Source organism: Trichoplusia ni, chromosome 8, assembly GCF_003590095.1.
Source record: "Trichoplusia ni isolate ovarian cell line Hi5 chromosome 8, tn1, whole genome shotgun sequence".
Lineage (NCBI taxonomy): Eukaryota > Metazoa > Arthropoda > Insecta > Lepidoptera > Noctuidae > Trichoplusia > Trichoplusia ni.
Window position 1 is genome coordinate 13,078,202 of NC_039485.1, and position 26,726 is coordinate 13,104,927.

Consider the following 26,726-nt stretch of genomic DNA (forward strand, 5'->3'; position numbering starts at 1 on the left):
AGCTCTTCGTTTGACGTAAATAGAAAAGAGCGTCAACGTGCTCTTTTTAAATTGTCCTTCTTTCGATTATTAAATAATAATTAGTATTTGTATATAGGTTTTGTAATTCGCATCAGATAATCACAGATAATTTAGTGCCAGTGTGTTTCCTAAATAATAACTCCATCCTACATGTATTCGTTCGGAAACATCTGCTTTATCCTCACAAATATATTGTTACAGAAATAATTCGACAAACTCATCCATCCTAATTATCGATGTTCTATCAAACTTAATAAACAAAGTACTCTGTAACAGAGAGTATGACGTATTAATATCTAATCTGCAAACCAAATCACTGAGATTTAGGCCAGAGAGCCGAAGATTGTAGGCAGCACGCCGGCCCCGGCATTTGTTTGCCTTTCCTACGCATAAATAACTGGGGCACGGGAAATAAGTAGGCTATATAATAGATTTAAAATTAGGATAAAGGCCATTACTTGTTTGAGGCTGAAAATTCATTATCAGTATCGATCTTAAATTCAGTTTTAATATTGAAATTTATTAAGTACATTAAATAAAACAGTAAATATTTCATTATTTGTTTGTTGCTAAGCTTAAGCAAACAAGGATGCATGATATAAAGTATCATTTTGACGAAGTGCTTCTACTGGTGTTCTGATGTAGGAAAAACTGTTGCTTTAATAAAATATGGAATGTTTTCTTATAAAAATAGTTTGAAAAAGTATATTTTGGCGCATTTTAATTGAATATGGAATGGTGTAAACCTCTAAAGCTTCGAACTCGAGGTATATATTGCTCCTTGCATTCGATACAAGCTGGTACATTGTTCTAGATATTAATTCATGAATAATTAAATATTATATATGCGATGTTGTGGTAGATGCACATCCCGTTACATTTCAGTAACATGCATGTATACATTGTAAGTTTTAAATATACAATACCTACGAAAGAATTTATTTAAATAAAAATTGCTGCTATGAAAATTGTCACACATAAAAATGCTTGCTGTAACTGTCAAGGTTTAATAGCGAATATGATTTTTTCCAGAATGCAATTTTTTTTGTAATGAAAAATATTTTTTCATGTCTGGTAATTGAAATGCTTTGCTCAGCTATAAACGAGTTCACCAACTACAGTAAGCTGTAAAATAAAACGAAAACTGGGGAATAAAACGAATTCATATTTATTTTATACAAATCCAATAAATAACTTTTATTCGAAATTTATGAACTAGAGTATATTTCTGGCACTCAGAAATCAAGATGTGTCTGAATTCGTACCTATTTATAATTAATTTTAACCAAGTTTTCCATGCCAAAGGGCCGTTAGGTCAAATTACCTAAAACCCATTATACAAACACGCGAGGCGCAACGCCTCGCTACTTTCCACTGTTTTACTTTGCATACGAAAGTGTAACACCGACACACGTACCGTCCCCCTGCCTCAAACACAATCCCTGTTAATCTTACAAATGTTACATTCACGGCTCACAATGCGTCATATTCCTGTTTAGCATAATTTATTCCTGCTGCCATTTCTTACGCAAATCAAAACAAATGAAAGTGAAATAATCGCTCCAAAACTGAATAATTTCAGATGCATTTTAAGTATTCTCCTCGTGAATTTTAATTTCTTCCAACTCACTCAAGCACGTAACTTTTATTTAGTGCTGCTCTCGAGTGAACAATATAGTTTTCTTATTTAAAATAAAATGTCTGCAATGCAGAAAGTTTTGCGAAATGAAAGAAAATAATCTAAGCGAATGCCAGCCTTTTCACAACCGGACTCACCATAATACGAAGCCTACAGACGCCTGCAGCTCGCTCATCTGTTTCTACGAATGTGAGTGAATACGTGTAAACTGTCCTGCTCGCCGTTTGTGTGATGTCAAGCGCCTTAACTGTAAAACCTTAAAATCAAGTAGAAGAATTTACTCCTCATAATTCAGAACATTACAATGGCTTGTTGTAAAAATATTTGGAGCAGTATTATCCGATCGCGTGCACTTACCAAAGTGCTACGGATTTCATAAATAAATGATTCCAAATACGATAAGAGGAAATGAAAATTGTAAATTGCCGTGTAAATTTATATAGTTCACTTGTTTGATAACAACTCAAATGTATTTTTTCACGAGGTTTTCGACTGACTGCCGCTGATAATGTCAAGCCTCGTGATATTGTTCATAGGTAAGTGTTATATGTAAAGTAGGTATGACGATTCAAATAGTTTTTATAAATTTTCATTTACGTTTTGCATTGAAAACTTTACAGCTACAATAGCAGTAATACTCCCGATTAATGTAGAAAGCGGACAAGCTGTGGGCTTGGATGTTAATAAAATTTTAGAACTAGTTCGACAGCAACGAGCTCCGACTCTTAACAAACTACGTATACAACCTCTTCGGCAGGAAAGTGATTCAGATTCTGACTCGGATTCGGACTCTAGTGATATTTCTGATCTCGATGATAGCGATGATTATGATTCTAATCGTTATGCAAGATTGCGCAATGATAAATTAATTGATTTATTAGAAAACGTTGCTAATGATAAAAAAATCAAAGTTATTAACACCGACCGTATATATCGAAAGGAAAAACCAAGCTACGCTCTGAATAACTTAGTTAGCCGAAATGATAAGTATGATACATCACAACGTTCAAATAGTTTGCAGTCACAGATTTTGGAAAAACTTTTAACTGAAGGTATAAACGAGGAAGACCGTAAAAGAAAACCGCAGTCTGGATTAACAAAGACCAGACTTAAACCGAACCGATTATTATCTTATTACAATAAACAAGAGAGTAAGGACTATAATAAAGTTGCGGAAACCACTGGTCTAGAAGACTATTCTAAAGTATACATAGTTTTAAATCCGCAAGCGGTTCGAAAAAGCAAAAACAAGAATTCGCTTAATGAACTGTAAGTTGAATAAACATTTAATTAATTAAATTACCTCTACAATTAAACTGCATCCTTGTGTTGCATTTTCCTGAAAAATAGTATCGTATTTTGTATAAATTCTACTTTGAGAAAAACTCTTTTGTATTTAGGGTATCAAAGGTGCTTGCTTTATCATCACCAAAGAAAGACAGTCAAGTCAAAAGAAAGCCGCTTCGCTACAAAGGATTCATAGTGAACGACGATCGTGTGTCCAGACGATCTAGAATCCGGGACTCTAAGGAAAGTGAGTAGAACAACGGTTGCGGTACTAGAAAGAATTCATAAGCGATGCAAATTGTCCAGTGTGACACGCCTATATTGCATATTGCGTGTTCACTCCACAAGTTGGCACATTTCATATGTCACAAGGTAATAATTAATGCTCAGTAGCTTCACCAAGCGTTGTGTTCATCGAATGTAACCCACTGACACTGATGTATGATGCAAAAGATGGCGTGTCGTTTATAAATATTTAATGATAAAATACGAGAAAAATGTCGACGAGAGGCTTTTTTTGCGTTGTTTCGTCCTATTTCGAGGTAAAGGCCAGGTACACAGGTTCGTAGATGTTTACGCTCTACATTTGCAATTAAATAAAATTAGTATTGAATAAATTCAAACCTCAGTTCGGCATCCAACCTGCGACACTTGGCTCTACACGCAAGTCGCTTCACCAACCTAGCTACCGAGGTCACTGACGCAGTACACGACTCATGGCAGATGTCACCTCATTATTTCCTCTTACTAATGTTGTTGTGTTCCAGTGTTCGCACCGCGGGACGCAGTGGATGATGACTATAAGAAACACTCGAGGAACGTTGGCGGCGCCGCCGGCGGACGCACCGCCATACCGTACATAAGGCACAGAGGAGACATATACGAAAGGGATAATTAAATCTTTCTAGTTTCTAAATAAATGAATTATATTTGTACGTACTGTGGGTGAATTTGATTATCATTTCCTCGTTTTTGGTTTTACACTGTGGTTTTAAGTTCAGTTTTAATTCAACGATAAAATAAAGGTGTTAGGTAATTTACTGTTAAAACCTCCCTCTGAAAAAAATATTCAAATAACAAAAAGCAAATGTAAAGTGTCGAATAAACAAAGGTCAAAACATAAGTAAAATAATGTGAGTTACTAAAATCACAAGCCTCATTATTTTATACCTTGTTTTCGGAATAGCCTAACTTGTTAATGTTTCAAGTTACTTATATCATTTCAAATTATTTAAAATATACTTACTCAGACCTAAGTAAATTACGAGTAGAGAGCATCCTACCATTTTCCTTCACAAATTTTCTCAAAGTCACTTAACGAGCTAAAGAAGAGGCTGTGATTGACGTGTCTGTCCGCAACAAAATGAGAAAGTCTTTATTGTAGACAAGGTCGCTGAATGTACAGTGGACCGCCAAAGGTTACACTCTGATATGAAGAGGACCTTATCTCTATGTGCTAAGGTTGATATTCAAACGTGTGTATAAGATCTATTGTGGCTACTGTAAAGATTAGTTGAAGTCATTTGGTATATTGAAGTAAACAACAAAGGCGGGCAATATATCTCTGAGACCCAATAACTGAAGAAAGGTTTTAAAAGACGACTCGATTTAGAAAACTAAACGTAGTGAGCCTTTTAAGTGTTAAGAATGAATGTATGTGTCCTAGATAAGGTATTGACGTGAGTATAAAAATAGCAGCCGAAATTAATATTTCTTTAATTATTATTTTTTTCATTTGTTGAACTTATAGTCCGCATTGAAATAATAAACGTAAATTAAATTCATTAATAACAATATTATTTTACGGGATGAGATCCTTTGACCAGCTTTCGGGTGCAAGCGGCTTTACAGGATTATTCTGTAGTTTAAGAGCGTTAAATAAGATTTGAGATTACAAACAAAGCGTAGCATTTGACATGCTATGGTTTTTCAATAATTTGTTTTAAAAACAATTTAAATTAGGAATTTCTACGGATCGTTATACAATTGTAATGAAATTCGTAACCGTTATTGTATTGATTATATAAGTATTAAAAACAAAAAGGTTTTATCTTTTCTTTAACAAATTAAAGAACAGTGTTCGTGTGTAATGTAATTGCGTTTTATACAAGCTTTACCTGCAGCAACGTGAAAATAAAAAGGTGAAATAATAACATAATATTAACAAAAGCAAATAATGAAGAAAATTCTCGCCTTCAATTTTCTTCGCTCGCTTTTACTTCCTCAGTTTGAAATTACCGAGATCTAGGGTGGCAGTTAAGTTTTTTATTCCCACTAATCCAAACAAGGCTAATACTAGACCCTCGTTCATTCGTAATGAAGCACAATTTTCACTGCAGCACTAGATAATGACGTCGTGCAAAATTAACCCGTTTATTCTCCAACCAGATTTACGAGTAGCTTTACAAAACTTTTCCTGAGGTTTTTTGGTTGAGCTGTCAAATATTTTCGCTTTTACTATGAAATATGTCCGATAACTATTTGTTTTGCACCTGCTTACTTCACAACAGTGTAACCCACATTTTCCAGTTTCCAAAATTCCCACGCTAACGTTTTGTATAACAATTTCGCATAGTTTTGTTTTTATAAAAGTTTGGGCATTACGAAGTATAATTTGTATCGCTTTTGGTTAACTGATTTCCTCGCAGTTTTAACATAAAATAATAGATACTCTGTTGTTTAGTATGGTATTCAGAGAGAATGCGAATAACAAAGACTTTTTAAGCATGCCGTGCATTAGATAATCCTTATTTTAAACCCAGGTTTATTGTAATTCAGCGTTGCGTTATATCCTTGCTTTGGATTAGAACAAACTTTTTAGCTTTTCATGATTTAAAAATCCGAATAATAAACTGAAAACGCACCGTTCTATATTGTCGTCATCATCAGACGATATAACAACTTTTTGGGGTCGGCTTCTAGTCTCCCAGGTTGCACCTTGATGATCCTTCTAAAATATTGGTACTTAACCAGTATTTTACCATGGTGCAAGCCTGACCTCTGCAACCTAGAAGCCAAGGCAACATGATACCCCTTCGTAGGGTATTATAAACTCTATATAAACAGGACTTTTTTATTCATCTCTAGGATGACTCATGTAAATATTAAACTTATTTTATCAATCGTAAAATAAAAATCACAACAATTCAACACATTAAATGTCTTTCAGGAATTAAATAATACGTATGACTCGGACAATTGCCTTGTTAGGGTACCTCTGAAACTGTCCGTGTTACCGCAAACAATGAGCTCGGTTATACATACAATTTGTACTCACGGCGTGTTCCGGCCGCGGCCGTGTGACCAGGGTGTAAACTAAATGAATACTTGACTCCAGTGTCCACACGTTTGTGATGAGCAAGCGCCATTTTATTTACTCGTTCACTGAAAATGATTTAACTCTGAGGTAAGCTGCTTTAACAATGCAATCTTTAAACAGGTTTTATACGAGTTAGCATTGTGCATGGCTGTCACACTATTACCTATTAGGGAGCTTATAGTACGATACCGCACATAATTAGGGATTTTGAACGTAAGCTTACCACACGGTATATGAAGTATACTTAAATAGTTTGTTGGATGTCATCATAACTTATGGAGTATCATCCGTATAGGAATAGAACAGTAAAAAAACTAGTTTTAAAGAGGTTATTTAGTGTTTTTGTGTCAAAAGTTCAGGCGTTACTGGGGGTTGCGTTTACTGCTCTTCTAAAGTGTAACCAAAACCCCATCTTTTCGTTGAAAGAGAACGGCTGGTTGATGCATGATTAGCAAGGCAAGAATACAACACTCTTTGGACTTACAAATTTTCAACTTGTCAGCCAAATTACGTAGATTTCTTGCCTCAAAAGTTTGTCGGTCGCCATATTATATTTTCCCAGTAATTCGTTAACACAAAACTAATGCCTGCTGCTTATCATGATCCAGCGACCAGCCGCACTTCGGTGATAAAAACGGCACATAATTTACAGTTTCGAGTGTAGCCGGCACTAAGCTAATACGTCACTACAATCCCACTTCACCCGGCTATACCCACGTAAGCCTCATAACGAGCTGTGCATCTAAAATTAACTCGTAAAATTTAAATTGGGTTCACAAAGTAATTAAAACTGCCTTGTAATTCAATTACGTTTTTACTAATGCATAATTATTTTGTTCTATAATAATAATTTTATATTACGAGTATATCACAGTCTTCACCTTAGTAAGTGGATTATTATAATAGTGTATTACACAAATTGAACCGTTAGGCTGTATGACTAGTACATAAGTTGGAATACAGAAAGAAAGTCACAAAAGATACCGTCTACGTGGTGTGCCTATTGATAAACGTATGATATCGTGTTCTATCGTGATCACTACTAATAGCTTAATTTATTAGGTACCTGTGTTTGCAGTGCACTACACAAATTAACAATCCTATGTAGATACACTGTTACATAATATTTATTGTATTACATCTTAATCAACAACTATTATTAAATAGACATATTTAGGCAACATTTTACTAATACGATAATTTTTGAGATACATACAATTTTATACAATCTAGCTCCTATTTGATGGAGTTTAATGTCAATATTGTTGGCTTAATATCAATAAAGGCGAGAAATGAATAAATACTTATACGTATAAATGTATAAAGTGGGGTGCACATCATAAAGTTTCAGTCGGTTGTGTTTGCTTTGTGGATGTGAATCGCATGTCGTGTGCTATGTTGTTCAGTAACCACGATTTCTGCGATGCGAATATCGTTGAGCTTTACCTCTGTGCATATCACGAAAATAGATTTTATTTCCATTGAATAAGTTTCAGTTTACTCTGTCATAATTATTTACAATATTTGTTGACACGAAAACATTGACATTTGACGTACGAGTACGCTGTTGCTAGGTTGATTTTCCCAGATGTGCACTTGTTTTGATACCAGATGTTTTATCTATTAGCCTTAATAAGTATTTAATTCTTAATAACTTCATGGTATTACGATAATTGACTAGAATATTCAAGTTTAAAATGCACGCAACAGTGACTAGGTTCAATGAATATAAAATTAAATGTTTTCTAATGATAACCCATTTTAATAGTAATAGCTACGTATTCTTACAAAAATACTATCGTACCGTACCTAATGAAGACACAAATAATACCTCTATTAATAAATTAGGTATGTTTTATATACAGGGTGTAGAGCTATAATGAAAATAGTAAATAGGTTGTATATGACTAGAGTTGAAAAATGTCTCGGGCGACGAGATATTGAGATTATAATTTTTGCGATGCGACTAGAATGATCTTATCAAAAGTTAGGCTATCCTGAATATCTAACAGCATACGCGATAGTTTTCTATGTTATATTACGATGTGTCATGTCATATAGTACAAGAAAGATGTAAGACTTTAGCTAAAAAAATGTTTACAATACTAAAAACTCTTCAACCATTTAAAAAGGTTTACCTTGCGTAAAAATACAAAATAAAAACACAGCCATAAATGCAATGACCTGTGGTGCAAAATCAATACTAATTAATTATTTATTTTACATACTACTTAAACGCAATTGATCCCATTCCAGGCAATTCATAATAATTAAATCTATGCATGAATGTATGCAGTACTTATATGTATAGATAATAAATAACTTACAATTTAATACATAATTGAACTACGTGATAATATGATTTAAAATCAACCACTGTGAATATGTCAATTAGCTAATCAGTTACTAATTAAACAAAATAATGGACCCATTCATTTTGCGCATGTAACGTCACATTCACTGGTGTTCACTAAACTGTTGAGTGCCGGCGCGTGGAGAGCGCGGCGCGCGCGGCGAGTGTGCGCCGCCTCGCGGGCGAGCCCCGTCACCCTCAGAGGTAGTTGGGCCGTGACACACAACAAAGCACACCCATACCTTTGTACAGGGATCCTCTTCGCTTATTCCTCCATAGTCCGTTTACCTCGTCACCTTTCAGCGCAATGTTGCTCTCTGAAAAATACGCAAACGTTACACATCGTTTGTGAATACATTTGATCCTATCAATGATTCAATCCCTCTTTGTTTACGGCATACACTTTTGCTGCATCGTAAATAACGGCTCATTTCTGTTTTGAATAAACCTTTTCCATTTTAAAGCATGCTTCAACTCGGCCAATATTAGGCCACTGCTGGACCTTTCCCAAGTTTTGCCGATAGAAGCTTGCGCAATGTAATTAAGTAATATCGTTTGCAATTCCAAGTGAATAAAATCGTAATTGTTTCAGCAAACACAGACTATTACGCGCTCGTATTACAGTACTTCTGCGTGTATTATTTCCCAGTTGTGCGTATATCTTGTAAGGCAAGGCCTCCTAAACGTGTACAGTGTGTCGCTATATACATTACTAGCGAGCTTTATTTGTAAGTAGGTATTTAGCGGGGAGGATAAAAGAGCATTTTTCCCGCACTTAGTTGCAGAGTGTTGCTAATGTGTAAAGGCGGCGAGGTGTTGGAAAGCTCGTAATCCTTTTACTTAAATAGGGTCTTTCTCGTTCTGTTGAACCTGCAGAACCCTCAGAATGAGAGCCAAACTATTGTTACGCGAGGTGTGAGCGAACAATAGACGTGCCACAGATAATGCGACTCTGAGGCTTTCACATTTAGTTTAAAGCAAAATCGTTTGTCGATTTTCCGCAAAATATAAATAAAAACACGGAATTGTTTGTTCAAATATATCGGCATTATTATTAAGGTTTGTAATTTTGAATTTTTAACACTTTGTACTACTTAACAAAATGTTAAAAGTGCAATTATGTGCATGCTACTATAAGCAATATAAATTCATTAAATTCTTTGAACGTGTTTCAGAGAATTCAAAGGCTATAAGCTAATTAGAGACTTGGAATCGTTGAATAATAAATTTATAATACAAAAAAATGTTTTGTAAAGCTATGGAATAAAAAATCGAAGAAAAAAAGGAAAGAACTAGGTCTTTATAGCGTGCGACCGCGAACACTGGGGAAAGTAACCGCCTCTTACTACAAGTTCCTATTATAGTGACAATATCACGTGATGGGCCCTTTGAAGTATTTATATTTTTCCCAGAACATGAAGTACAAAAGGACTGTAATTATCTCACGGAATACGTAAGAATGTAGCGTTAATTAAATGTAAAAATTTCATTGAAAATTGCAACAAAAATTTGTCGGTTTTCCACCTAAGCACAATTTAAGATTGTTTTAATTCTTCGCTTTACTATAAAACAGTAAGTAACATACCTGATGATAATTATTATTTATGATATTAATTGATTCAAGAAAGCTGGATTTTTTCATAGTTTATTGTTCGCATTAATAAATGTCGATAAAAAGGGTTTAAGCGCAATATTCCACTGTTTTCATCAATTAACAAACTACTGGTTGGCAAACGCCTTCCTATCGCTCTGTTCTCCTCTCCATGTTTAATAAATAAGTTCCACTAAAGCTATCTACGAAAATTACTTTGCTCTAAAGAAAATTGAACTCATAGGAAGACAATTAATTCTCTAAATTCAAAATTAATTAATTTAACAGTTCGATTTTTTGTTCGAAGAAAATCGGAGATAAAAGTTTCAACCAAATAAGTTCCTATTCAAACAATGGCACAAAGAATGTTAATACACTTAATATTAAGAAAAATACCTTACCTAAATGATTCAAGTTTTCATGCTGCGGTAAATACTCTTGTATATCGTTAACTATTCTCGTGATCTCCTGCGTGTCCTTGGCGATGCTGCAGAGCTCCTCCTGGTTGAAGTCCGGCGTGATCTGCTTGCACAGCAGGATCTGACTGATCACGTTACCGAAGTTCGAAGGCCCGGCCCGGTTCTCTGGGGAAACATGCTGTCATGTACCTTGAAACTAATCCTAGTTCATAGTATTGGATTATGGCACGTGTATAGTTTGAATCGAGTTGATTTTGAAGGGTATTATGTATGTTAGTAGTCTAATAAATAAGTAATATCTCAGTAGTGTTTTAGTTGCTGTATTCTCAAGGGAAATGAATTGCGAATTTTCGTAAAAAAGCTACTAATTATTTATTGTATTCGAAAAACTATTCCTATTCTATTCCATAAAACAATATCCATCAATATTACCTCTATTAAAATATGGTGTAAAAATTAGCAATTCGATAAAAGCTTTCAGAACTTCGACCTTTTTCATCGCTAACGCTACCTAACCTGTAACATTGGAGTAAATAACAAAGTCGGCGAACAAAGCCAAAAAGTACCAAAAATATTGCGACAGTATTGTTGTTTTTCACTTAGTTTAAGAGCCTCTAAAATATTAATACAGCAATAATGTTAAATGAGACACAATAATCATAGGGCTTAAAGTAAATCAGAAATATTTATGGACTACGGTTCATTTTTAATACTCTTGTGCAAAACTCGAAATAGAAATCCGAACACACTCGCTAACACCGTATTATCGTCGGATTCTAACTGAACAGGCTTTCAAAGGCGAGATTAAACTTATATACCGGCGCCGGTAAAGCCGGTTTGAGTTTCAATGCAACTGCACGTACTGTCATAGAACACGGTTCCAATCGAGACTATCAGTTCACAGACCGCCATTGTTACTGTGCACTGTCCTAGGTATTGTGTACTGAATATCTAAGATCTTCTCTCTTTGAAACGATAATGTTGCCCATTATTATCGGGGGAAATTCCCAACATTAAACCCCGAAATTTTGCCCAAGTTGAACATAGAGGCCGGTGTCTCTAGCTGTGATTAATCGCCACTAATTGTTCGCCGCGGTACGCCATTAAAAGAAACTTTTGTTGCCCAATGTTGTAGGATTAGTAAAAAGAAATTCGGTTTTCCAGTTTCATGAAAGTCGTTACTGTAACTCTGGTTTTTGTGGTTTTATAATCAAAGGTATTTCTTTGAAACGGGGTCAGCTAACTGGTAGTATTTTGAAGTTAAACTGTTAATCTGCTTAAGGCTTATTGCTATTACCTAAGTGCATTACACAATTCATAGAAACAGACGATCTGGTGTGAAATAGGTAACTAGGTCATCTTTATTGCGAGTGATTTGTAGAAACAAGTACAATTTCTTGAGGCAGTATCGCGCGTTACGTTGAAATATAATAACCAATGGAAATAGGATAAATGTTATTACTTTTATATGTCAAGTTCAAATTAAGCTTCCTCGATTTTACAATTCCCAACCCTGAGAGGAATCGTTTAAACGAAGTCAAGGGCCTCTTTTTATTGCTAAGGACGAAAGAAGAAATTATTGTAGGTATTTACCCCATATATTTATTTTTAAAATATAATTTTAATGAATGAGACATATTAAAATAGCTTAGTATTCCAAACGCAGTCACAAGAGTACCAAAAAGCTGTGCTAAACCGAAACACAATCAGTTGAGATTTAAATGGTAGTTTTTCGTAACCGAAATCCTAAGAGAACAGAAGCAGCCCATTCAATCTAATCGACAGGTGAATCACTTATTGTCTGCCATCCCATCACTCGCAGTTGCTCTTAAGCGAGGGAAAATAAACAGCTGTGTACCACAGACGTAGAAATATAGACAGGTCCGTTTCATTCTCGTAGACTGTCTATCATTATATCGCTTCATTCAATAGCCGTACAACAGAACAGATTTCGGGAAAATTAATTTATCATTCGAGACTTGTTCAAGTTTGTTTTCTTTTTTATGGTAATTTGTTTTTCTTTGTGTAATTAGCAATACAAAATACTGGTAAATACCTATGTAAAGTAGGTGAGTGTGCTATATTATAAACTGGCTGTTGCCTCGCCCGCCTGTATAGGTTTCCTAAGTAAGTTACCTCGATATATTATGTATAGGTTTTATTCGAAATCGGTTCAAATTTTTGGCCATTAAAAGGTAACAAGCATATACACACATTTATAATATTTGTGTGATTCATAGAGGTTTTCGCTATGACTTTGCGTTATTCCGTTTCGCTGTTTGGTTTGGAACAACAGATCCTATGGCAAAGTTTTAACAGACAATAAGGGATTGGTCTCTCAAGCGCGATAATTACCGTCTAAGCATTTAACAATATCATCGTGACAAACGTCTTTCATAAAATTGTTTTGAAACAGGTCCGGGTACTTTATTCTTAGAAATTTATGGACAATTCAGAGACGAATTGGTTAGCCCTGCGTACGTTTTTATACATAAGCGAATGCTGGCCATTCTTCTAATGTGATCCTTTATTCATCACTTACGACGCCCTCGGGAAATTATCTGGTGGTCTATTCGACCAGTCGGCTGAAGTAATGTACTTTTTTTATTGTAAATAAAAATTTGGAAGGCTGCGTTTCAGAAATACTTGATGTATCTGGTGAGGCAATCTTACAAGTGGTGGTAAATGTTTAGTGAGAGGAGAGGCGACAGTCACACCCAGACATAAATCTGGAATACCGAATTATTTAGTTTTGTCGCTTTGCTGTAGCTGAGATTCACATGTGAGTGTCGGATTTTAGAGAGATTTTTTGTAAAATTTAAATTACTAGGGTTCTACTGCTCTATGAAGTGGACACCTTTTGCGAGTTAATACAATATAGCTTTACGAAAAACATGTATTTCTATCCGTAAAAAATATTCCGAAACACCTACATAATTATGAACACACAAAACCTTTTAATCTCAATAGAGTAGGAACTTGTCTCACCATAATAGGAGGTCATGTCCATTGGCACGAGTTGTACAAGTCTGTGGCACTTGGCGAGCTCCCGCAGCAGCAGCTGTGACATGAAGTACAGGAGGACCAGCTGCGGCTGCTCGGCACAACCGTCGCTCGTTGATCTGTACAAAGTTAGTTTGTTTCACAATTTAAAATCTGAACATCAAACTTATATTTAGAAAGTATTGGGACATTGGAAACCAATTTAGAGAGGTTAGGGCTCCAGAGATAGAAACCTCCTCACGATTGGCGACTTTTCAAGAAGTGCCGGTTTTTGAATCCGGCCCTGTATTCAGATGCCAAAAGAGAGTCTTCTCTAGGCTCTTGGCTGTTATAAGTTATAGTTATTAGCAGAAGCGTCCCACTACAGGGTAAATTCCTCCTTTCGTTTCTTCCATTTATCCCGGTCTATGCGTAACAGTTTTTCAGGGAATAAAACGACCCGGTCTCGCCATCTCCTTCTGGGAATGCTGCAAGTTCTCTTTTTGTTATTCACCAATAAAATTATTGGTGGCACAATGTTATTATAGTTTATCTATTAAGCCAGGCATATTTGTGTCAGTACAATTATCGAAGCTCTGATAGCTTTGTGCAAGCGAGGCATCGTTACGCGTAGTGTAATGATCTGTTACGTTTGAACAAAGGTAGCAGTCTTGATTTACGAGCCCACAGTATCTAGAAGAGGCCTACTACCAAACCTTAATATTTTTTTGACGTCTTAAAATATATAAAGCGGAGATGGTGTAGGAAAATAAACTTTGAAATAAATATGGGCAAAATGTAGCTCTTCTTTTAAATTTCATCATTTTTCCCTACGTACCTATAAAACAAGTTTATGAAGTAATACAGACTGTTAATGTTCAGGTTTCATGTTTTATTCCAATGTCAAGGGAATGAAAAAATACGAAAGGTCATTGTGATACATCATAATGAGTAATGAAATCGCTTGAATGGGTTAAACGTAGGTATCATGTGGTTCACACCTAAATTTCGTAACGTATTGGAATTTCTGTCTGTGTACTATAATTTAACTATTTCACGCTTTTGGGGTTATGAATTATAAATATGGGTATTAAATATAGACAACTATTTACGGTCAGAACTACATAATACATATACTCAAAGAAAGTTCTGTAGCAAATAATATACACAGTTTTTTAATAAAAACGGCCTCGTTTTAACCAATACTCTTGTGTTATTTTACAAACATTCAAAGCACACCTGGACAAAAAAAATGTTAATGTACAATTCGTCAAATTTTATGCCGTAAACGTTAACTTTATTTCGTTAACAGTTTGAGTACAAACAATATTATGGCAAGCAATAATTTCTTCCCCAAAATAACTGAATGTCAGTTGGAATCGTGACGTTATCGGTGTCGTGCGGCTTAAAACTATGTGCTCAGTTCTCGAGAGCGATACATAATTAACTATTTAGCTGCTTATTTACTTAACTGTTTGGCACGTTTAATGTAATCACGGCATTACAGATTTACAATGTTTGGATCTGCTTGAATTATGTCGCAAAGGAGGATTTTGTTAGTATTTTTTACTCGACAAAAGTGTTGTTGTTGGTTTTTTAAATATTTTAATGTAGATTTTCTTAGAAAACCATTATTAATAACGTGTGAAAGCTTATGACTTGACCCAAAATATTATATTGACTCAGCTATGACTACATTAATAGGTATTACATGGGAATAAGTCGATTGTTTCTTGATCAAAGCGAGTCAACGTCAAGTGTAACGGTCTACTTTCAAAATATTCGGCATTTAAATAGTCAAGCTTTTTGTAATAATTAGCACGTTTTTGGATTTGACATCAGAAACTTCGGATAGTCCCCTTTTGTTATGCAAATGATCGGCTGTTCAGGATGAATTTATATAGTATGCGTAGGCAGAAGCTTAAGAGAAAATTTATCTATTAAGGTGAATGTTTTGTATAACGTAAAGTAGAATAATGGGACGGTGTAACTCCGGGTGGTATATCCGTGCCGTTTCGAATCCCTGAGCGCGCAGGAACAAAAGAGTTACAATTTTAAAGGCAAAATTTCAAAAATTCACGAGCTCCTGCTCTATTGTGTAACTGAACAGAAATATTCTAAACTGTTTGAGTGAATTATACGACATGTAATTTTTTGTTTTGTGTTAAACGGAGGGCCATTTATCTAGGGAAAAAAGCACATTAATCTAATGGCCGACACCGATCTGGGCCGCAAGGGGTTACCATTGACTCGATCGAGGCTCTCGTTGCGCTTACATATTCTCCGAAACAGCGGTAGTAATATTGCTGCCTTATACAATATTTACTTTGCAAGATAACGAGGTGAAGATGTTCAGTGTTGATTTAAAGCCACCCTGTCCGAGTTAGAATGCCCAAAGATAAATAAACAACTAAGTACAGAGTAACGTACCAACCCTTTTCAAATTGAGCTATCGGAAATTTCTACTCGATCTTCTACGTGATCGATTTCTCGGTATGTGCAATGTAATGAGATACGCTGTGTGTTACTGGGTAGGGACTAGTCACTCCATCCATACACCTACCTGATATATATATGGGTACTATAATATTATAAAGCTGAAGAGTGTGTTTGTTTATTTGAAAGCGCAAGTGTCAGTAACTATTGATCCGTTTTAAAAACTATAATATATATTTTATTTATAATTTTATTAGAAAAGGCTATAGGATCAACTGTAGTACGCAAAATTTCTAACTATAGGTATCACTATAACCATGCAAACAAAGTCGCGCGCTTTAGCTAGTCTGTAGATATGTATGCCACGTCAATTCTCATGAAAATATAAATTGGATGAAGACAAGAAATATCGCGATAATAACAAACATTTTTTTCGAACTTTGAAAAGGGTTATTCCTTCGAGACTTCAAGGAGATGGCGTAATTTTAATAAATAAATAGGCTGATTTTATGATTAGCTGTCGTTCATTAAAATGCACAAGTATTCTGTTGGGAGAACATCGGAATAATATTGAAAGGTAAAATAAAACCATCTTAGGTGGGTTAACTATAGCTGTGAGTTATTGAAAACAAATTACGTTTCGGGCTAATTTATTCTTTTTCAATGTCATGACACATAACAGAAAAATAAAAGTACCTACAGCTAAGAGAGAGAGAGAGAGAGAAAAAAAACTGACTAAAATATTAATATTCATAAAATAAAATATCAATAACTAGAACTACAAATATACTAACTTTTTACAATTAGGCAGTACTAGCAGGCTGGTCTGTTTGGTCGCCTCGACGCAAGCGCGGCGCAGGCGGCGCACGCGCTCCCGCAGCTCGGGGCAGTCGTGCGGCTGCCCGATGTGGATCAGCAGGTCTCGGAACAGCGCCAACTGCACGTTGATTTCAGTTATCAGCTGGTTGGACAAAAGACTTAATTTAAGAGAGGAGTTTTTTTGTCTAAATATACAAAGTACTGAAAATGAGTCCGGTTATAAAATTAACACCGCTTTTTGGCAGGGAATTAAACAATTACTTCCTTTAAAATATTCGGTCATGTGCGTTTTAGACTCGCGACACTGAGTGTTCAATACGTAGGTTAAAGGATTGACTACATTATCAAAATTTACGAAACCTTTCATTTCTTTATCAAATCTCGCCCTAAAAACGCAACTGAGGTTAACACAAACATTCAAGTCACACGCACGAGACTCAAAAAAACTTTCCTAGAACAAGTACTTATTCAGTTAGTTCGTACTAGTTAGTAGTACTGTCAGCCTTCATAATATCGGTAACACTGAACTAAATGAGCAGAATATCAGTATAGAAAAGCACTAATACCAAAGTATACTGCTTTAAACGAACAGTAATGCCAATGTTACGAGTATGATTGTGGCATTTCAATTTGCTTACAATTAGTCAGATGCGTAAAGAGCCATATCCATATTTGAATAGACCGCGACTAATCCATATACTAATTTATGTATGTGGAACAGGCATGTCATTATGTATGTGTGCGTATGTATACACAAATATTATAGTGTACTGACTGTTTTCCTAATGCATATTTGGTGCAGGTAGAGACTTGTATTTTTTATGTTCTTAATTATTTAAGGCTCCGCTGTCTGTCCGTTTGTGCTAACCTCTGTTTATTATAAACTGTAATAGGTTTATAGTTGAAATTCACACAGATGATTTATTTCTACAAATCGTCGAATCCAACTCACTCAAAAATATGCTTATTGTTTACTCGGTCATCGTTATAATTTAAAATATAATTGAGAATGCACGAGAATGAATTACTCTCATTTATTAATAACTAGCTTTCCCGGCGGACTTCGTACCGCCTTAGAGTCGATGATAATATTGCTGATTGTTTTTAAGTAATCATTTTAAGTTGTATATAGGTTGTAAATAAGAAACACATGATTTACTAATATTGCCGATTGAATTAGTTTTTTATGCTAATCGCGGCCCTTCAGCAAGATCGCAACCACCTTCATATACATCTACTGCAACTTAGAGCCAAACTCATGGGTGCTGCCAATAGATATCTAGTTTATTTTTGATTTTGACTACCATTCCCCGATTTAATGGTACCACCTTCATGTATTACTGCTACCTGCTCTACTGGTAATCCCCTCATGACTGCTACCTACTCTAAGGTCCCACCCTACTCTCACGCGTACAGTACCTGCTACCCAGCTATAACCCTCACTGCTCTACTGGTAATCCCTTCATGACTGCTACCTACTCTAAGGTCATGAAATACTACTATCTGATCTCCTGGTATCACCCTATGGACAACAAAAGTTTTACATGTTATAAACAAATCAGCATTTATTGAAATGAAAGTATTCATTACACATATCGAGTTTTCATTGTTTTTAAGATGTATTCTGTTTTCGGGACGGAAACAAATCCAACAAATCAAAAACCATGGCAATCGGTCCAGCCGTTCTCGAGTTATAAGTGTTGTAACAAACACGACTTTCTTATATATATATATAGATAGAAGTAGTTTTAATATTGATTTCTTACAAATATCAAATTGTCATCCATAGTAATCCATACGTCATTACATAGCTGTCATTTGCGTTTTGTTATACCACGTTTTATAGTGACTGACGTTTCATGTCAAGTCACACGGGAACGCTGTCGAACGGGATAAAAAGTCCTATGTCCGTCTCCTGGCTCTAAGCTACCTCCCTACCAATTTTCAGCCAAATCTGTTCTGCCGTTCTTGAGTTATAAGTGGTGTAACTAACACGACTTTCTTTTATATACATATATAGATATTCAATAATTCTACGATCTTTAATTTTTTATGCACATTTGCTCGTTTGTTTAAATTGTAAACTTCATCGAACTAAATTTCTCAGATTTTGTGTAAACTCAAGTCAAAAAGCTCACATAAACTTCACTAGATTTTTAATTAAAATTAGACATTTATGTTATGAAATTAATTATGCTGTTCGCTGCAGTCACTCGGCCCGCGGCCAAATAACTGTCAGCTAATATAATGAATCAGTTAGTTTACTAGCATTCCAAACATGTTCATAGAAAGTTTTAAACTCGTATTAAATCTATTTCAAATTTCAATATAACTTTTAGTTTTCATATAGATTTATGAACCTCATACCATTCCTCAATATCACCTCAACCGGTTTGAGAAAAACTTTTCCTATTTCGGTCAAGAGATTTATAATAAAAAAACCAGTCAATTGCGAGTCGAACTTGCGTCACTGAGGGTTTCGTGCTAAAAAGGCTAAAGAAAACCAAATCATAAATTTGTTGGTAGTTACTTCTATCTCTATTTAGATTGCAGATATTTATATTATTAATATTTTTTTGTTATACTAGCAACAAGAACAAACAAAACAGATAAAAACACAATTTGTGAAAATTTAAACTCTCTTTCTATCACGGTTCATGCGATAGAGCTTAGAGATGGACTGACAGTCATACAGCGGGGCACAAAAATAGATTTCGGTTTTTATCTTTTGAGCGCTGAGCCCTGAAAAACAAAAGGCAAACAATGGTATCGTTTCTTCAGGTCCAGATACAAAGCGAGCTCAAAGATTCAATCATACGGTTCACGGTCGGAGTACATATACATGTAGCAATCAATTCGTTGTGTGGGCACAACCAAATTTACTAAATCGAGCGATAAAACGTAATGACGCAGTGTTTTGGTCGGGTGCGATCAATTGAGGAGAGAATTCGCCAGTAGTAAATACAATCTTACAGTAATTAGTGGCAGAACGACCTTCGATCAGTCGTCCGCCGCAGTTCCTGAACTCCTGTTTCTAGCTTTGGGATGTTTCTATGAATAGCTTGCTATTTATAATTGGATAGGAAATAACTGTTTGGGAATTTATTGCAGATTCTCATTATAAATACGTGTGTATAATTAAGTCATAATATTATTGAACTGATTGACTGGCCTGTTGGTCTAGTGGTAAGTGACCCTGGCTGCTATCTCAAATGTCGTGAGTTTGTTTCCAAGTTCGCTTAATACTTACTTAATACTGTGTCGGGGTGTAATTTATCAATATGATATATATATTTATAAAATATATAAGTATGCTTATCAGTTGTCGCATTCTCAAATGCTTTGCTTAATGTGAGACTAGAAGGTGTCGTCGAATATAATATTAAATGAGTATTTAATCAATTATTTCTCAAAAAAAATATCTTTGTTAGATCCGGCTGCCGAATAAATATCCTGTGCACCATACATTGTGAAATAAAGCTACCGACAGGAACACATGCCCGTCATTCATAACAGGATATAACCGAGCCTTTCGAGGTATAATAAATCACATAACACGATCGAATTCACAAAAGGAAACTTTTTTTGTAACAAACGACTCGGTCAATTACAACCGTGAAATCTATTTCCTTTAACCATTAGGTACATACCACAGGTAATATAGGTTTATGTTACCATGTGAATGTTTGTAAGGTTTTTTTTGGCAATATGTACAGGATAGGTTTTCACATTACAAATTGAACGGCAAGTACTCGTTTTATAAGTTGCTATCAGTATGCTGAGAGATATTTTTTTGTAAAATTAATATTATTGTTTTCAATGAATAATTAATTAGCACTAAAATTCGAAAAAAGGATCACCTAAACAATCATCTTTCATTAATGTCACGGGTTCTACTGAATGCGCCACGAATCAATTCCTTTTTAATTTTCGAATGTCATAAATACAAGCTTCTTTAATTCGTCCATTCTGCAGCATCTTCAATGGTTGTCATTGTTGTGAAATAAAAAGAAAAATGTAGAATAAGTAAAAACCAGTAAAATTAAAAACCACCCTGTATAACACCAGTTTACACTGGTCAGGAAGTGTCAACTTTACAATTTATGACTCAATTTATTTTCCACGCTTCCCGAAAGTTAAACATTCAATTCTGATCTTGAATTCATAAAAGCTTTTCAAACGAGTTATTATACAGGCAGTTAAGTTTTATGGCGCGGGCAGAATATGGTAGTACTAGATACAACAGGGACTGAGCATGTCCGATAAGTAATAGGATATTTGACAAAAAAATCTTGTTTATTCCGTCAGAAAGATTTCCAAGAATATTATAACAGTAAACGAAAATGATGTGGATAATAATTATAGTGATTTAAATCTCGTGTGACGTCACTTACCAGTAGATACGCTATTTATTGGCAAGTCATGTTTTCTTGCCTCCACTACCAAATTCAAGAGCTTTTTTCCTCCTTATTTTGATGGCGTGTTAAAACAAAGAAAAGATCTAATAATTTTGTAATTTGGACTATACAGATTTATATAATTAGATTTTATCCTGTTGACTTTCGTCGTCACGAACATCTTTGTCATGTCCAAACTTTGATACAATAAATACGGAGAAACGTTACTGCGGTAGTATCAACAACTGTGCTTGACAGTTCGATCCTTCAACGCCATTGGCCGTGTAACGAAGTGTAACGTAACATTAATACTTGGACTGCCCACTCGAAGGACGTACGTTCAAATCCCGACATAAACTATAATTTATCAAATTCATTTTCTATCAGAAAGTAATTATAATTTGCTTAAAAGTCTAGGAAATCATCGTGAGGATATCGGCATACCGGAGATTTTTTAAAGGTTTGTATAGCAACTTCAAAGTTTACGTGTGGCTTTAAATTCTTACACCAGGTTGTAACCAACCTGCTGGGGCGGCGGGATTATCCGAAAGGGTTACCGTTGCCCCAGTACACGAACGGCAAAGATTGGAACATGGGTGCGTCTTAGTCAGTAAAAGTCTGACACTCCCTTCCACTAAACCTATAGCGGAAGGAGTCATTTGATCTCCCACCCGAAAAAAAAGGTTATATCAACATCAACAAAAATAATAATAAAATACTAATAGTAATGTTCTGACCAATTTCGGTTACGGCGGCTAGTGTCACAGCAGAAAGCTGTTAAGTAAAACATAGATTTTGGTATAAACAAGAGCGCTTCTCGCCTTTAAACGCAATGTTTGGCGAGGATTTTTAACTATAAAAACATTGTAATTTTAAAATTGTACTTTCGTTAAATAAATAAAAGGAAGATACACTAATACGCATACATATACACATAATGCGACGCAGATGGCACTCAGAAAAAAAAAGTGCCCATACTGTTCCACAGTACCTACATTTTAACGTGCCATCGACATCCATTTTACAAGTTACCTTAATTATGTGTGAATTTTGTTGCCCGATATATAATTATTTATTTAACAACAATACGTGAAGGTTAGGTTGTAAACAGACGTAGGTACTATAAATGTTGTATTCAGTTCACAGAAGGCTTCGAGCGTGTGCGTGTGATGGAGCGTGGGTGGGAATCGCAGACAGTTTTGTTGTAGTGAAAATAAGTTGCGGTAAAAATAGAGATTGTTTTGTTGGCGGTTTTGTGTGATGATTGAAGTTGTTTTGTGAAATTCTAATATTAGCTATCGACACTGGAACTCCAAGAAACCATTTCTAGGCAATTAGGTGATACTGTCACATTTTAAAGGGGATAAAACCACGATTTTTATGTTTTTTTTGGATGCGTATTGAGTGACGCCCTGAATAGTTTAGATTCACAAATTAGTTTGGGAGAACGAAGTTTGCCTGATCAGCTAGTCAAAATAAACGCAAACCAAAAATATAACCTAGTTGGATATTTTCTCTTCTGAGTTGGTCTTGTTATTTTATGTTCAAAAGATTGAGTTTCAAGTATGTACCCACTTAGGGTACTTGAACTCGATCGAAATATGAATACCTACATACATACATGTATTATTGTATACGGTAATATGATACTCTAGAATCATATCAAGGACTGACGCGAGTTTCTTCAACATTTACTTCTTTCGGGAGACAATAAAAAAGGTTTTAATCATTAGATCATTTATTGAAGGTAAATACAAATGGACGACGTAAGTAGGTTGCTTCCCTACCTTAAAAGCAATATTTATAAATTCCATCACACAAATACACAACTCGCTTGTTTGCTCTGATTGATATTATTATCAATCACTATACACGAACATTTCTATACACCGAATGAATCCAAGCGATGTTTACGTTCCTTTAACGGGCCCTAAAGACCTTCAAACCGCCACCGATTTCGTGTAGGAAACTGTTACAAACCGTTATTGTTTTTAGGCGAGCAATAGTCGCGTGTGCTATGCTTTTGACAGCTGGAAAGTAACTCAAACAATAAATAAGGCGAGTATTATTTAGAAAGCCTTCATTTTGCTTGTTACTAAGCATGATTAATAAACGATAATATAGGAAAATATATTTCAGATTACGCCACGAGTTTGAGTAAGATTGACTTGTTATTAACAAAAACTTCGATTAAAAGACGCGATTTTTGATGTTAATACTAGGTCGTTGAGGGCACTTAAAAGACGCAGTGAGGCAACATTTTAGCGAGAAGGATAACAAATGGTTCGCTTCACGAGTAGCTTTATGCGTGGTTTGTGAAGACTGAGATATATTATGTCCCTCACTGGAACATGAAGACTGTGATTGCGTAACATTTGTCTTGCTCTCCGCTGTATGACCTAATAATTTTCTATGTAAATCTGTTTTATTCTAACATTTACGAGGGTTTTTGTTTGTTCGAAGACAAATTCGAAGAAATTGTTATTATTTTGTAAACACGACCCGATTCCTTTGTACGTGACTTGACGAGTTTTGATGTAACTTGGAGCGAATGCTTTCTCATCTCCGCGACAATTAGGCCGACCGCGTTTATGCGGCGTCACACTGTATAGGTAAAAGTCTTTTATCTAAAGGTATACATTATTTAATTATACAACTGATGTCTCAAAATTTACCCTATTACAACAGAAAGCTCAAATTTGTTCTGCATTCGTGTATAATGAAAAACATTTTGCATAAACTAAAGTTTCTGCATTGAGTTGCAGCCTTCTTCATCATCATCATACACAGCCTTTATCCTCCCACTGCTGGGCATAGGCCTCCCCTTTCTCGTGCCAATTTCTACCTTCCTGTACTAGCCTCATTCAGTCTTGACCCGAGACCATTGCTATGTCATCGACCCATCTTGCTACCGGACGACTGACGCTTCTTTTGCCTTGTGTTGCAGCCTCACATGTTAGGTATTAAAATACGAGAACAGCAACAATATATATGCGTCTAAAGTTTGAATATCCGAATATCCAAGCTACAAACAAATGTATTTACTTTATGCGATAACCGTTAGCTTTTATTTCCATTTGTGAAATATAATATCCAGCGTTTAAGGCGATATTCAAACAACAAACATAATGCATATTGTCTTGGGGTTTGCAGGAAAACAAGTCAATAATACATTCTGTTTAACGTACTGCGTATGTACTTCACAAATAGTCATTTCTTTAATTAAATATACCACTGAAATATATCAATAATTTAACACCAAATTTGTCAAACTTTTTTAGGTACTTTCTTAAACTAAAAAAGTATAGGTTTCATGATTCATTTTAACAAAACATTAACTTTCATAATATAGGTACTATTTAATGTATTTTATTAATTAAGTTTTATTCTTAATAATTTCTTTCAAACACTTTTCCAAAATATTAACCCACAATACAAAATAAGGAGAAAAGTGTAACGTACTATATAAAAAAAAAACAAGCTAATAAACTTTAACGTTTGCTAGAACCATTTAACAGAACAGTATCGCTAAACTCAAACACTTAATACACAAAGGACATGAATGTATAAAGACGCAGCGGATCGGGTACACACGCAAAAGGAGCACAATTAAAATTCAGGCCCGAAGCGGCCGCCAGAAGGGAATTGCACAGTCGAACGCTTGACAGAGAGCAAAGGATTATTCGGATTTGAGGGACTTCAATAACAAAGGCGATATTCCATTTGACAGTAGGTAGTAGTTAAGCGGTAGGTAGGTTCTGCGTGTGAACTACCGCAAAATCTAGAATGCTTTTGGAAATTATTAGTTAGGTGTGTGAACTAAAGCGATGTGTTAGCATAGATATTAATCGGGCCGTGTTCGTTGGATGCTCTATAAATTGTACGACACCTTTATGCTAATACCGTTTGATCCGACAATTATTGTATTAATTTGTGTCAAATTGAGCCAGGTATTGTAAGTGAAAGATCAAGGCTATGTTGTGAAAGGTATTGCTGTATATGCCTAAGTATGACGTAAATCAATGCTTCTTCGAAATAAACATTTATTTTGGTTAAGTTTTTAATTGCAACCAATGTTAAACATTTAATTTAATTTATTTATTTATTCACACGCAATTATCTTATGCCGTCCCGGTTAAGAAGAAGAAAAGAACATAAAGTCGTATTTGATGACATAAACATTTTGGATAGATTCTGTTGTGGCTAATTTACGGCGATAGTTACTCTATATCTATTATCATAAACTGTTTGATTATTAAAATGTCACAATCGTTTTTGAAAAATAAAACGGTAGATACTTTTAGTCAATTTTAGAATGAAGTACCTACGCACTGCACCCCGCTCCTGTAACTATCAATTACACTGAAAAACATACTTCCCTGTGAAAAGTCAAAATTTACTTTAAACGTATATTTTTATGTAATAAGATCTTCTAATTATCCATCTTTAACCATATCTCTATATTAAATTCGCTTGTCAAATAAACTCAAACAAAACTACATGAAAGTGTTTTAATATAGGTACAAAGAGGGCGCTGCAGTCTGAAATAAGACCCACAAGACAGATAAAGTCTCGCTTCACAATGTATTGAAATCTACTTTAAGTTAAACAGCGTTAAGCTGTGTGCCTGCTACCGTCTCTTATATTGAGAATGTTGTAGGTGTGGGAGCGAGATAGAGCGCTATACGGCAAAAAGTGCTGTCTCCCTTCCACAGCCGAAGCAGTCTTGTTTTAAGAGGTTTGTGGTAGACTTGCAGTTTATATTGCACGAGGTCGGAAATGCGACGACATATGAAACTCCTTTAAACCCGCCGACGATTTTATTCACTTTTCACGTGGCATTTTTGAGATGGCAATAAAAACTCTTGGTTTTTTTTTTATTTTCACATTGTAAAAAGTAACGACTTTTGGCACTAAGAGGTATTATTATGAGTCTACAGGGATCCGACAAATGAGGTTTTATATTTTATGTTTAATGTTAGCGCAGCGTTATTGTAATGAAATATTTTTTGACAGCTATTTTTATGGTGACATTACATGTTCATGTATTTGCTGAATGGGTATTTTCTTTAAAGTGAATCTTTATACTTTGTCTCTTTCGGAAGAACCTCTTTGAGCTTAACACACCTTAGGATTGTCAGTACATAAATTTAATTTAACCAGGTGCCATCCAAACCCATACAGGTAACTGTGAACAAAGTATTAGCGAAAAAAGTTGTTGCTACCAACGAAAGTTTTATACGTAATATATTGTGAGTTTTCCTTGAAGGGGGATTCTACAGATACATGTACGGTTAACACTTAACCTCTAAGTCGGACTGACTAGACTAATGAGCTGCCTCATTAGACTAGAAAAGAAAAGAAATGGCGTAACAATGTAGGCTTTGTTGCACATTCTTTTCTATCTTTTAAATTATCTCTAACAAATGTTATAAGAGCTAGTTAAACATTATTTGCGTTATG

At 35.1% G+C, this 26,726-nt stretch overlaps 2 protein-coding genes across 3 annotated transcripts in view; one reads left to right on the forward strand and one right to left on the reverse strand.

Annotated features, from left to right (window-relative positions):
* Positions 1–985: 985 nt before the first annotated feature.
* On the forward strand, positions 986–3,920 carry LOC113496696. The gene is made up of 4 exons (XM_026876001.1): positions 986–2,196; positions 2,281–2,929; positions 3,061–3,194; positions 3,715–3,920. Exons 1-4 carry the CDS (start codon positions 2,169–2,171, stop codon positions 3,843–3,845), a joined length of 942 nt encoding a protein of 313 aa, XP_026731802.1. The 5' UTR covers positions 986–2,168; the 3' UTR covers positions 3,846–3,920.
* Positions 3,921–7,064: 3,144 nt separating this feature from the next.
* The window catches only part of LOC113496505 (syntaxin-23-like), an 81,954-nt gene continuing 62,292 nt past the window's right edge, over positions 7,065–26,726 (reverse strand). For both annotated transcript variants that reach the window (XM_026875742.1, XM_026875741.1), the window contains exons 3-6: positions 16,842–17,008; positions 13,618–13,751; positions 10,612–10,794; positions 7,065–8,936 (exon numbers count right to left, since the gene is read on the reverse strand). In XM_026875742.1, the coding sequence (XP_026731543.1) occupies positions 8,818–8,936; positions 10,612–10,794; positions 13,618–13,751; positions 16,842–17,008 (603 nt within the window). In that variant the 3' untranslated portion in view covers positions 7,065–8,817. The remainder of the gene's footprint in view (positions 8,937–10,611; positions 10,795–13,617; positions 13,752–16,841; positions 17,009–26,726) is intronic.

What these genes read in the sequence shown, in the direction of transcription:
- LOC113496696 (XM_026876001.1), top strand. Translation starts at nt 2,169, where the DNA reads ATGTCAAGCCTCGTGATATTGTTCATAG. An exon ending in AAGAATTCGCTTAATGAACT is followed by an intron (nt 2,930 to 3,060) that starts GTAAGTTGAATA and finishes TTTTGTATTTAG; the next exon opens with GGTATCAAAGGTGCTTGCTT. An exon ending in AATCCGGGACTCTAAGGAAA is followed by an intron (nt 3,195 to 3,714) that starts GTGAGTAGAACA and finishes GTTGTGTTCCAG; the next exon opens with TGTTCGCACCGCGGGACGCA.